The sequence below is a fragment of the Verticillium nonalfalfae genome (genome assembly GCF_003724135.2).
Source record: "Verticillium nonalfalfae strain VnAa140/NRRL 66861 chromosome Unknown scaffold_23, whole genome shotgun sequence".
Taxonomy (NCBI): domain Eukaryota; kingdom Fungi; phylum Ascomycota; class Sordariomycetes; order Glomerellales; family Plectosphaerellaceae; genus Verticillium; species Verticillium nonalfalfae.
In genome coordinates this window covers 149,899-162,549 of record NW_021167248.1, presented here as the reverse complement: position 1 = coordinate 162,549, position 12,651 = coordinate 149,899, and the positions used below count along the sequence as shown (strand labels likewise).

The following is a 12,651-nucleotide window of genomic DNA, read 5'->3' as shown; positions in this document are numbered from 1 at the left end:
TCGTAGATTCATATCGTGCTCACTCCACGTTGGAGATCTTGAAGCCGCCGCTGACTCGGGTCTGAAAGAACCCGGACGGGTCATACTCCTGGGCAACCTCTTTGATGAAGGCAACATTCTCGGGCCCGTATGACTTGAGAGGATCCTGTGTCGGGTTGACATAATTCAGGTAACGCCATTGCGTGTTGGCACCGATTGACTGTGCGTACGCCTCTAGTTGAGCACTAACAACAGCCAATTTGCTCTGGAAGAGTGCTTCGATGGCATGAGTGTTAATGAAAGCCTCTCCTAGCCAAATTATCGAATCCTCGGCGAGTGTCTTGTCTAGACCGAGAACGTTACCTCCCGCATTGGCCTGGCCGTAATGCTTAGGCAAAGGTTGGAAGACAAAGATGATGGTCAGATCTTCGTCGGGGATGACACTGTTGATCTCAGCTGTGAGCTTGGTGAAAAGCTCTTCAGCTTTGTCAATGACGCGCCTGTCATTATGGAAGCAAAGCGAGAACCACACGTATCTGTCACCATCAGTCGGTCATTCCCCCCCTTGGAGTCCATGGATTAGACAACGGTGCTCACCTTTGGCCGCCGTCGTCAGCCATGCCACTGACCAGCTCCCCGTAGGTCTGAGTCTGTCTCAAATCAATGATAGAAGGCATTCCTCTGAGAGCGTCGAAGACTGGTGCACTCGCGTTCCCATCGGTGTTGACGGCAATTGTCCCGACCATGGGCTGAGGAAAACCAGCCTTGTGCTGGAATAGCACGATCTGGCTGTCTGCCGGGTGGTTCTTGTTGGTTGCGATGACGTCCACGAAACCATCAACAATCTTGTCCTTCTGATCCCAAGTGGTGAAGAAAATACCACCATGCAGGTCTCCAGCGGGGAAGGCCGCCATGTCGAAACGCGTCACGATGCCAAAATTGCTGCTCCCGCCTTTCAGGGCTTTGAACAGCCTCGGGTTCACCCTCTGGTTAGCATTGACGATGCTGCCGTCCGCCAGAACCACCTCATAGTTAACAACGTCGTCGCAGGCAAAGCCGCGGCGACCAGAGTGAAACGACGCTCCACCACCCAAGGTCAGACCAGCCACACCGACGCTGCTCACACGGCCGCCCGTGATGCTCAGCCCGTGCTTCTCTGCCTCGAACAGGGCCGGGCCCCATCTTGAGCCAGCGCCAATGGAAGCAACAGCCGTTCCATCGGAGCAAGTAGAGTTGTGCACCGTCGTCGTGTTCAAGAGGCTGAGGTCGATAGTGACACCTTGAGCGATGTTATTGTTATTCCAGTGGCTGTGGCCGCCGCCACGAACGGCGATGCTCCACTGGCCGGCACCGGTAAGAGGATAGAGGGCCCTGATTGCAGCCGAAACGTCCTGAGTATTTGCTGGCTGAAGAATACACCATGGGGTAATCTCTCGAATAGTAAGGCTGTAATAAGAGCCCAGGCTGCGACTATAGCCATCTCCAGGGCCAGACGCGAGGAGCAACTTGTCGCCAAGGCCAGCATCGATCAACGCATCGCACTGATGATCAAATTAGCGCCGGATACGAAAACACAAAAACAGCCAGAACGTACGCTCTTGAACCCGGTTCGTTGACCGTCTACCAGTCCAACACAATCAAAGGCGGCAGCAAGGTCGATCAGACGAACCATGGTCACAGGTAAGACTCTGTGCTGCGTAAGAGAATCAGGATACTGCTCAGGTGCGATTCATCCTCTACCAGTGTGCTCAGGGAAGGTATGGCTCTCTTAAACAACCCATCAGCTACATCGTTTCCGGTGTCTTTGGTCATTTTAAACCACTCCGGTGCTGCTAGGGAAGACCAATGTGGTGAGGTCATGGTGCCTTGGCCGATCGATGCTGACAGGGAATACCGACATTGAAGATAGGATTCCTCCAAGGTACCGTCTGGGATGACAATCCTTGCCCACATTGGCCGCCTCACCTTTCAGCCTGCCAGGGTTGGCAAGAGTCGATGCACGTCTGGAATATAGCATACACTTCAGTTAGGTGGCGACGAAATACCCTAATCTCGGAAGCAGGAGCAAGTAGTGCGGGTGTTCCTTGAGGCTACAGGGAAATTGCACTGCAAACCCCTGGGGAGACTTAGCAACTGGGTCTACGGTTGTTTGGCGTGGGTTAAACAGGTCTCAAAGGCACCTCGAAGGCACAGCCAAGAGTTCTTGCATATAGCCGACCTTGGCTGCAGTGGCGTGATACTCCTGCTTGTGATTTCGCGCGGGTTTTGCGATATTGAGCACGAGAAGATTATTAGAACGTGATGGTACGACTTTTAATGTATGCCCAGACACACAGCATCGTCTGGGAGATTTAGTACCTTACACCAGATCTCAGATCCTCATCGCTCGTTGTTTGCTACTTCTCCACCTGTAGAGTTGTAGCCGACAACTACGGCATGTGGGAGGCGCTTGATATTTAGAAGTCAGGAGTTCAAAGATGAGATTTGTGACTTCCCTACAACATCTGTTTCGGAATGTCGCATCAACTAAGTGGTGACCAAAGTGCCTTGCTGGGCATGTCTTGAGGACAGAGTTAAACACTCAGCAAACCGAGCCCGAAACTGCACAAGATAATGCTTCCCTACCGCGTGCAGTATCATAGGAAAACGATGCAAAAGGCAAAACTTGGTGACGATCAGTTTTTTCTCAACGCATGCTACAGCACCTAAGACTAGGATCCAGGAGCGTTGGCTTCAATAGTGACAATGACCAGCGCACCATCGAGCTACAACTACGCCAGTCACGCACATCGCGCATCGTGATCCGGTCCTTCGAGGCTCGTGAAGGGACCTTGACGTCATTCGTTGCACCCCACAATTCCACATGCGAAGCCGGTGAGACTAGAACAAATTGGTAGATCAGGCGCGTGAATGAGCAATCCGTTTCACTTCATTGGCAGCCCTACGCGACCGGCTGATAAATCGAGAGCGGGGAGTGTCGAATGCACGTTGATCAGCAGCCACCTCCCCAGAGAAGGATATAAAGTGTATCGCGCTTCTCGCTGCCCAAGAAGGGCTTGATGTGCCTTGGGACGAAGAAGCACCCAGGTCTTTGGCGGCTAGGGAATACTTCTAGTACCTCTCAGCCCCTCTTTAGGTCGAGCATCATGTCGGCAAAGTCAATACGCATCTCTCCCGAAAACACGGGTCTATGGGAGGTTCAACAGACCAGCGAGGCGGCTGCCAAGGCAAGCGAGCTGTTGAACCATGACCTAGAGGTAGGCTGCTTCGCGCGTTCGATGTGGACGGCGCTGCCTTGATCGCCGGGTTGACGAGACGGGCTATTATTAGAACCACCACGTTTTCCTCAACAATAAGGGATTTCACGACCATGTGAGTTGGACGCCGTTCCGGCGATGCCTGCGCATCGCGTGTTGATAGCTCTGCCAGATGCCTCACCACATCCTGGCTCTGTACGGCACCGGCGCCAGCGTCGGGCAACTCGAGAGGGCGTATTCGCTCCGGGACTCGCTACAGCGCGCAGTCGAGCCGCGCCACGGCGATATCGCATCCGCGCTGGCCGCATCGTGGGACAATGCCACACCCTATCTCGGGCGTGATGAATACTACCCCGACTTTCTGGCCCATTTCCAGCAGGTCATCGATGACAAGGGCTACGAAGCCGTCGTCAACGAGTACCTCTTCCAGGGAGACGCGCACGCCAATGATCTCCTCATCCGTCTCCACGCCGGCGTCCTGCACTCGCTGCTCCAGCTCATGTTCGCGCTGGAATGGAAGCAGCCCGCCATCGTCGCGGAGGCCTTGGCCCAGACCTGCGTGCACCAGCGCGACGGTCTCGACGGCCTGCTGCTCGAGAGCGAGCGCCGAGCGCGGCACGTGTCGCAACCCGCCAAAATGCCGACGCTGCTCTCCCTGTTCCAGGGCCTCAGGGCCGACCCTCAGCTTCGGCGCGCGGCTCGCTTCACGGACAGCAACAAGATTCGCGACGGCATTCTACAGCGAGCGGAAGAGGCCATGCTTACGGCATTGGCGCAGGTGCACGTGGGAGAAGACGAAGTGGAGGAGAGGACGGCGGAGATGCTGCACACGATCATCTATGTCGCGTCGAGCGCCGCCATTCACCCGCCGCACTACGTGAAATACGACTTTTTTCTCATGTACGTGGTCGCGAGGCGTAAACCTAGTCAGGCCCGGGGAAAATGACTGGGCCGCTAACGTCACGGACAGGCACCATGTCAACTCGGCCATCTTTTACCTGACGATCAACAAGCAGTCATGGATCTCGCCGACCAATAAAGCGCGGCTGCTCGAGTGGAAGATCAGGATGGACTTTCTCGAGTATGTAGCGCGAGGCTGTCCAGAGATTTCCCTCGAGGGTATCGTTTCTTACCAGTCCAAGAGACCAATCGAAGGGTCTGTACGAGGTGAGTGTCGATCTCGATGAGGGGAGCATGTGCGAAGTTGCGATGCTTTATTTCCAGCTGTGCGTCTCTGGCTGACACGGGCCATCCGCTTCTAGCGATTGGGCTGCTGCTCCAGGACTTTGGCGACGACGGACACGCCATCAAGCAGGCGCGCGTCAATGCTCTGTGCCACGAATTGATGAGCAAGTATGACGGTAAGCCGTGGGCCGTTCTGAAGGGGGACGACATCTGGCGCAAGATCCAAGCCATGACGGTCGACGCGGTGGAGGGCCCCGGCGTGCTGTACGTCAGATCCGGGGGCTTTGAAGAGGTGTGGCAGGTAAGAGGAGCTGCTTCCTAGTATGCGAGTGTATGGATGCTCTGCGCATGCTGACATTGGCGACCGATAGGATGTGCCGCTACAGTCTGCACCAAGGAGAAACTCGGATGCGCTGAGGGCGTTGCAGGCCGGCAGTGGTGCGTCGCCTGAGGCGCTGGCGACAAGCTGAGGTCGGAGGAAAGATGTGGTTCCGATCGTGGACAGGTTTCTGTAGAAGAATCAGGCACCAGAGGCCATATCCAGACGTGATTCGGATCTGATGGAAAGAGATGTGCCATCAACCGTAGATGCGCATGAATCCGGGGAGGGCCGCCATGAGAAGCATTCAATCATAACGACGCTGTATATCTGATATCGGATCCTCTGGATGAGAGGTGGTCATGTTCATTGAAGGGTCGTGGTGTTCTGGATACACAGTGCTCAAATAGTGGTTATTCAGACTGTAGAGAACGTCACGTGCGGGCCCGGAAATCCGTGGCGCAGAGGAAGGAACCACCAAACGCGACCGCGACCAGGCTGAGATGGTCCACGGCCGCTCCATGATCGCGAATCCTTATGACCACCCCCGGCCAAGCATCTGCCATTGAGCCCGCCCACAATCCGTCCGCCTCATCTGCTACCACTGCAAGCATCACATCAACGACGCACGCACAGGCTGTGCTTCAGCAGCGATGGGTCGAAGATCCGGTCGCGCCGCCGCTAGACGCGCATCGGCTGCCCTTCGTGAGCCTCCCTCGTCCCCTCCCCACATGGCGCATGGCAACATGGATTTGCATGCATGCTGACATGATGCCTTCACAGAGAGTACACCACGCGCATTTGAGGGCATCGAGGATGATGAACCCATGCCTGATATTCCCGATGAGCCAGCATCCGAACCCGATGAGCCTCCCGAACCCGAGGCCGAAGATGACGACGACGATGAGCAGGAGAAGGCCGACGATTCGAACAACGATGACGCCGACCAGGAGGAAGCCGCCGGCGAGCCTGACGCCGAAGACACAGAACCCTCTGTCAAGGAACCCACACCGCCGCCCGTGGCCACAGTCCGCCGCAAGCGCCTCGGCCGTCCTCCGAAGAACCGCCCGCCCGACTGGGACCCCATGATCACGGTGCCCGCCTCCGAGGCCGACACGCCGCGCCGTCGCGGTCGTGGCGGCTGGCGCGGGCGCGGCGGTCGCAAGCCTGGTCCCGGCCAGGCGCCGCTGAAGCTGCGCCAGGCCATCGACAAGGAGGGCACCGAGGTCGACATTGTCAACGACGAGTGCGTCCTGCCCGAGGACCCCGACGGCGAGACAAAGGTCGACAAGTCGGGCAACCTGCTCGGTGACCGCGAGTACCGCTGCCGCACCTTTACCGTCCTCGGACGCGGCACCCGCCTCTACATGCTGTCGACCGAGCCCGCCCGTTGCGTCGGCTTCCGCGACTCGTACCTCTTCTTCACCAAGCACCTCAAGCTGCACAAGATCATCGTCGACGACGAGGAGAAGCGCGACATGATTGATCGCGAGATCATCCCGCACTCGTACAAGGGCCGGTCGATAGGAATCGTTACTGCCCGTTCCGTCTTCCGCGAATTTGGTGCGCGCATCGTCGTCGGTGGCCGCCGCGTCCTCGATGACTACCGTGTCGCCGACGCCCGTGAGGAGGAGGGCGTCACCGAGGGCGACCTCGCCGACCCCAACGACATGTACAACCCCGCCGAGCCGTACAACAAGAACCAGTACGTCGCCTGGCACGGCGCCAGCTCTGTCTACCACCAAAACGCCCCCACGGCAGCCGACCCCATCGTCGGCAAGGTCGAGGTCAAGAAGCGCCGCGTCAACGTCAACAACACCAACTGGATGCTCGAGCACGCGCGCGAAGCCAGGTATGTTCTCGGCGGGCCCAATCCTTGTCGGGCACGATTCTTGTCGGGCACAATCTGCATGAAACGAACCTTGCTAACTGCGAGCAGCACCTTCAACACATCTATCAACGCCATCCGCCGCTACCAAAATCGCGGCATCTACGACGTGCACACAAACATGATGCAGTACCCCTCGATCATGCAGCCGACGCACACGCGCATCGAGCAGGTGGCCCCCGAAGACGAGCCCGCGCCGACGTCCGTCTTCCCACGCCTGCCACCCGCCGTCGCCCGCAACGCCCAGGTCCTCGACATCTACTACGAGTCGGCCCCCGCCGGCATGGCCCCTTCGTCCTCGTCCAAGCAGCGGCCCGCCGCCGACTTTCTCGCCCCCTTTGACGGCCTGTCTGGCGTCTCGGACGACATCAAGGACCTGCTGCCGCCCGCGTGCCGCGCCGCCTTTGACCGCGCCGCCCAGCGCGAGGTCGACTGGGCCGCACGCTGGGGCAACGAGACGGACGTCTGCGCGCGCGGCGAGCCCATCATCGATCGCGCCGTCGTCCCCTTCCGGTAGGTCCCTCGGGGAGACGGCGCCAGTTTCGGACAGAATGGAACGCCGGCGAGACGGCATGGCATGCCTACTAGACCGAGCGGTACGCCTACCAGACAGAATGGTACACCTACGAGACCGAATGGCACGCCCACAAGACCAAATGGCACGCCTGCTAGACAGAACGGCATACCTGCCAGACAGGATGGTACACCCACCAGACGCAACGGCACGCATGCGCCGCGGGAGACATCGACGACGCACTGAGTCGGCGAACAGCACAAGCAACGCCCGTGGCGTCACCGTGTAGCCCGCCGCGATCGACACTTGTCTTGGATGAGGCGGCAACTACACACAGAGCAACGGGGGAGGGGGAGTGGGAGTTTGAGCGGGAAAACATGTTTGGACTTTGGCTGGCGTTGGGGGTGTTGTTCAATGGTTCAACGGATGTGGGAAAACGGGAGAGATCGTCGCGTCCTCTCCCCCGACTCAGGTCGGCACCGCAAAACTCTGCGTTCAGTCGCATCGTGGTGTGTGTGGGAAAGATCATTGTACACTTTCTTCTTCTTTACATGACGATGGGGGGGTCGAGAAAGGAGGGCGGAATACGGAGAGAAATCATTCTTGTCTCTTCTCGTGCCTCGTGCTTCGTCATGTTCGCCGCGGAGTGACGTTGTGTGACCGTGAAATCCATCCACCGCAGTTGCCTCACCATCAGCCCAACCGATTGCTTTCCTGTCACTCCCGCCCATTTAGGCAACATGTTTGTTCGACGCGAGACGTGCATGTAGAAGGAGCAGGATCTCCGATCCAGGCGCAGCACTACGTCTGTAAGCACACTTGATGCGTCACGTTGCAATGGCAAGCCTCGGCGACACCCGCGTTACCTGGGGGCGGGCCGCGAACAAGTCGTCCGGGCCGAGAAGTAGAAGAAATGGATGCCAGCTTGGCGGCGCAGCAGCAGCAGCAGCAGCAACACAAGCAGCAACAGCAAGATGTCGTTCACGAGGCACAAAAAAACCCAGGCAGGCTTCCATCCAGGCCAGGGCAGCACCGCACGCGATCGAAACAGGTACGCGATCTGGAGGCGCGCGCATCCGACTGTCGGAGCCTGGCGGGCGAGAACACCCACCCGGTCACGGACCAAAATGTGATGGGTTGTGGTGGGTGGATGGATGGATGGATGATGGGGGTTCGCAGGCAGCAGGCACGGCGTCCGGGGCTGGGCGATGACTCGACTATTGGAGTTGAGGTGGTATTGCGAAACTGGGTGTCTTGGGTGCCTCGCTCCGCCGGGGCACTTTGTGTGCATGCGTGTGTGCGTGACGGAGGATGCGCAATGGGCAGGAAGGGGGAGCAAGGGGCCGTGTCGAGGCAAACATGGAATTCCCATTTGGTGTACTGTAGTTCCCGGGAGGCGGGCGACTGTACCGGCACGCGGTTCGATGTTCCCTGAGATAGGACGGAACATGACCAAGAATCATTTGCTACATGGGAGCTGAGGTTGCGCTCAGAATTACTTTTTGAGACAGAGACACCGTGTGTCCGGTCTGGGGCGTAGTACGATGGTTGCTCTCGTGCACCAGTAGTGCCGTCACCAGAGTCTCGTGAGGGTGGTCAACGAGTTACAGGCAGCGACGGCAGCAATTAATCGTTCGGAACTCGAGCCCCCAGATCCGTGTGCCGTCGACTGGCCCGCCCATCGAGACCACCAGAATCCCACACCCAGCGGGCGGAGACGGGGCCCTCATTGCTGCGTGCTCGGCTTCTGGTCCTACCGCCTGGAGAAAGGCGAGCAGACGTGCATCCAGGTAGCCAGGCTGCCAGGCAATGGCTGGTCCGCCGTGGCAAACTACGTCAATACGCGCGACCAGCCATCGAGATGGCATGGGAATAGTGGTGGTGCTGGTCTGGCGGCGAGACGGTGACGTCCGTTGAATGCTCCCTAGAGAGAGCGCACACGAGGGCTCTCGCTCAAGTGGAAGAATCCATACTAGATGCCCCGCCCCCTGTGCAAAGGGGCCCTGGTTAGCCCGGAAACGCCCCAATGTGGTGCAGTACGCATCCCACGATCCTCGAGGCCCAGACAGAGAGGAGAAAGACCAGGAGAGGGGTCCAGGAAGAGGTAGGGGAAAGGGCATGTCTGTGCTCTCGTCTCCCGACAAATACAACCTTCGCATACCCTGCTGACGTTATTGGTGCCGCAACCTTGAGACGTGATCCGAGAGCAAGCGCCTGGAACTTGCACCAGGCGGCGGCATGGGGTTCGACCAGTCCCGATTCGCAGACGAGTCCCCCTCGTGATGGCTCCCACACCGCCTGCGTACGCCCGTCCCTGCCCTGCAGCTGAGGACTGACGAGCAGAGAGCTCCTCGGCAAGCCGGTGCAGTGTGGCGAGGGAGGCAAGAAGGCAGGCGGGGAAAACTAAGAGCCATGCATTGGGAGGAGCGCCATTGAAGCCCAATACACACCAAACAGCCCTGCTGCCATTTTCCAGCACGAAGCTCACACACGCCGTACACATGCCGGCCCAGTAGCTAACTGCGAACAAGCTAAGGGACCTGAAGCAGCATACGCATATGCGGCGTGCCTGGCTGCCGACCATGCTGTCGTGTGATGGCCGTCGACAGCTTTCCTACACTGTGTGCCGGTCTCGAGTGGGATTGATTTTTCTTCCCTCCTCTTTTTCGCCCCATCGTCAAGAGGAAGCGGAGCGCCGAGCAAACCAGTCACAGACAGTCAGTCGCGTGCGTCAGACGCGGAGACTACGAAGCGGGACGAGTAGCGCAGATGTGAGGGAGCTGACCAACCTCCTGTCATGGCACACGAGGGTCAGGGGCTGAGGGGTTGAGAGAAGATCAGTCCGTATGGAGGAGTACACCGCGGATCAAGAGCCCATCCGACAATAGCAGAGCAAACGTTCTGGAACCCAAGGGCCCAGAATATCAGTGGAGTGATACACCAATACTGTGGATCGTCGTGACGGTATGATCGACGGAGAGAGAAAAAAAAAATTGTGCACTGCGCTGTAGCGACCCTTTGTCCGAACGCATCGTGTTGGATGAGGATGACGGCAACAATCCAGTAGTTCATGGCTACAATACGTTAGTCTCGGCATCTTGCGCCAGCGTGGTCCAATTTTCTTCCGCTTTTCACGCAAGAGCTCTACCTACAGGCAGGATCACCCATTGACTCAAGAAAAAGACCAGCTGCCAAAGCCGGCTGTCGGTGATGTAGATGTAGAATGGTCACTGTACGGACGGCTGCTATCGGCACCAGCGGTTCGGAGTCAGCAGGAGTCGACTTGCAAATGAGACAATACCCCACGCTGTATACGCTCAAGCGCTGGTCCCAGCACAGCCAGTGGTAGAGATGCGTCGTGACGAGTCCAGGTCAGATCGTCCAACAAACGTGCGTGGTTCCCACCGAGCGCTCGGCGAAGAGCACCGCGTAAGGACTCGGGGGCATTTGAAAGCCTGTCGGCGCTTTCGGCGCATGCCCCCTCCCAAAAGCCTCCAAGCCTACCAAGCCTAGTTTGACCTGCGCGTTGCGGTGAGCAGATGCGGGAAATTCCTGTCACTACTTGGGATATGCAAGTGATCTGGTAATCTGGGAAACCCTGCCGAAGCTTGCCAACATGAGTGGACTCAGGGGTCGCCCGATGGAGAAGAGAGAGGCGGGGGAGGCGTCACGGTGTTTGGGCTGGCTTGTTGTTGTGGTGTCTAGGCCCTGCTTTACATCACAAGAATGAAAGTCAAGAAAAAAACACTCTCCCTGCGATCAACAACACCTGATGGCCCACCAGAGCTTTAGTCGCGAATCGACGGGCATCCCTCCCAGTCCGCCAGTGGAGCTGGACCCTTGTGGGTCCCGAAGTTGATGCTGAGTTAGTAGGACCCGGCGATCTTTGACCCTCGGTTTTCCAGGAAAAGCATGACAGGGATATCCGCACAGGCCATTCATGCCGTAAATCAAGAGCCATGATGACAGGTGGCGGCAGTCAGGTTGTTTTGTCAATCAAAGACAGCGTTGGTGCCCATAGGGGTCATCTATTGGAGATGGCTCGTGTTCAGAGTCTGTTCCGTCTCTGGGTCTCATGCAACCTACAGATCGGCGGTGCCTCACGAGGCTCAGAGAGACGAGGCTTGCAGCATTGATGAGGCGGTGCAGTAATGTCGACGGCCCGCACGGGTGATGAGAGGCTGAGCCCGCTTGCCATCCCCTTACATGCCTTTACTCGACAATATCCCTTGACGGCTTGCTAGTTGCATCTTGCAACAGCTTTCTTGACAACATCGATTTTACGAACGGAAAGTACCGGTTTGCCCATAGAGCCATCATCGAAATCCATAGTATAGAGCCCCACTAAGGGCTTCTAGAAACGCAGAAAAAGGAACATGAGCTTGATGGCCTGAGTCGAGAGGGGGCGTGCGCTGGCGCCGGGGGAAGGCTCACGATTAGTCCTGTGGGGCACAGATCTCACATCTCGGGTCCTGCTGGAGTTCAACCCTTAGGCAAACCGTCTGAAATATTCAGGCTCCGATTGGCCGTGTAGCCAGAAACTGAGTGACGCCTCTTCATCGTCTGACTGGACAGGCCGGCGTTCTGACTCGGCCAACTGGTTCGACTTTGAGACTCTCAAAAGAATCATCTCACAAAAATGCTCTCACAAGAATGCCCAAAAACTGACCACTGAATCTGCTGTGGTGGCAATACGACAGAACCTTGGGGTGGTGGGAGATTTGGAATTTGCTGATGAGCTGAGATCAAGTGTGGACGAAGCGTCACCATATCCCCAAGGCACCGAGTGGGCTGTGGCGGCGGCATGCTCAGGTAAGGGAGTGCCAAAGTGAGGCCGGTCTGTGCAGTCTTTCGCGCGTCTGTCAACGGGGAAAGAGTGGTCGACATTCGATAGGCACCAGCGCACATTCACAGCGCCAGCCACGCGAGCCTGCCGAAAAGACGACGCAGCTGACCTGACAGATGACACTATTTCGCCACGCATGAGCCTGCCATCGACTACGTTGCATGTCAAGCAAAAGCTCAGTGCTGGACTAGTCCCTTTTCTCTCAGGGACCAAGTCCTACTCATTTTGGCATGCAGGCAAACAAGAGAGGAGGATAAGAAACCACGGGCCACCGCAGACCCGGGCCCTAGGCTTCTGGTCGATATCCTGAAAAGGGCACGGACAGGGAGCCCCAGCATTGGAACGATATCTGTCTAGCATATGATGGCCGAGTGTTGGAACTCCGTAGTGGAAGGGTGATGGACGCTTAGGAATCGAACATATTGAAAGGAGACGGATGGGTGGGTATCCTTGAGCGGTAGTGAAGACCTCGGACGCTCTTTGACGCGCCGGTTGATGTCAGGCAGATGCCAGCTCGGCAAGTCATTTTTTGGAGGGCCACCTGGACGGGGTAGGGACATGGAGATGGCTTGGAGTGCGGCCTGGTTTACTCTGACCTGCGAGACATCTAGCAGAGATTCAGCGAGGCACGATAGTGGGACAATACCAACCTGGACGTTCCGC

General features: G+C 57.6%; 3 protein-coding genes across 3 annotated transcripts; 2 read left to right on the top strand and 1 right to left on the bottom strand.

The window, feature by feature from the left end:
- Positions 1-19: 19 nt before the first annotated feature.
- D7B24_004157 (uncharacterized protein) lies at positions 20-1,651 on the bottom strand (the record flags this gene model as incomplete). Its single annotated transcript, XM_028638331.1, has 3 exons — positions 20-515; positions 577-1,520; positions 1,574-1,651. 3 exons carry the CDS (start codon positions 1,649-1,651, stop codon positions 20-22), a joined length of 1,518 nt encoding a protein of 505 aa, XP_028496951.1.
- A 1,474-nt stretch (positions 1,652-3,125) lies between these two features.
- D7B24_004156 (uncharacterized protein) lies at positions 3,126-4,891 on the top strand (the record flags this gene model as incomplete). Its single annotated transcript, XM_028638330.1, has 5 exons — positions 3,126-3,236; positions 3,409-4,136; positions 4,207-4,403; positions 4,499-4,722; positions 4,793-4,891. 5 exons carry the CDS (start codon positions 3,126-3,128, stop codon positions 4,889-4,891), a joined length of 1,359 nt encoding a protein of 452 aa, XP_028496950.1.
- Positions 4,892-5,393: 502 nt separating this feature from the next.
- Positions 5,394-7,145, top strand: D7B24_004155 (uncharacterized protein; the record flags this gene model as incomplete). The annotated part of the gene is made up of 3 exons (XM_028638329.1): positions 5,394-5,445; positions 5,524-6,592; positions 6,680-7,145. 3 exons carry the CDS (start codon positions 5,394-5,396, stop codon positions 7,143-7,145), a joined length of 1,587 nt encoding a protein of 528 aa, XP_028496949.1.
- Positions 7,146-12,651: the final 5,506 nt, after the last annotated feature.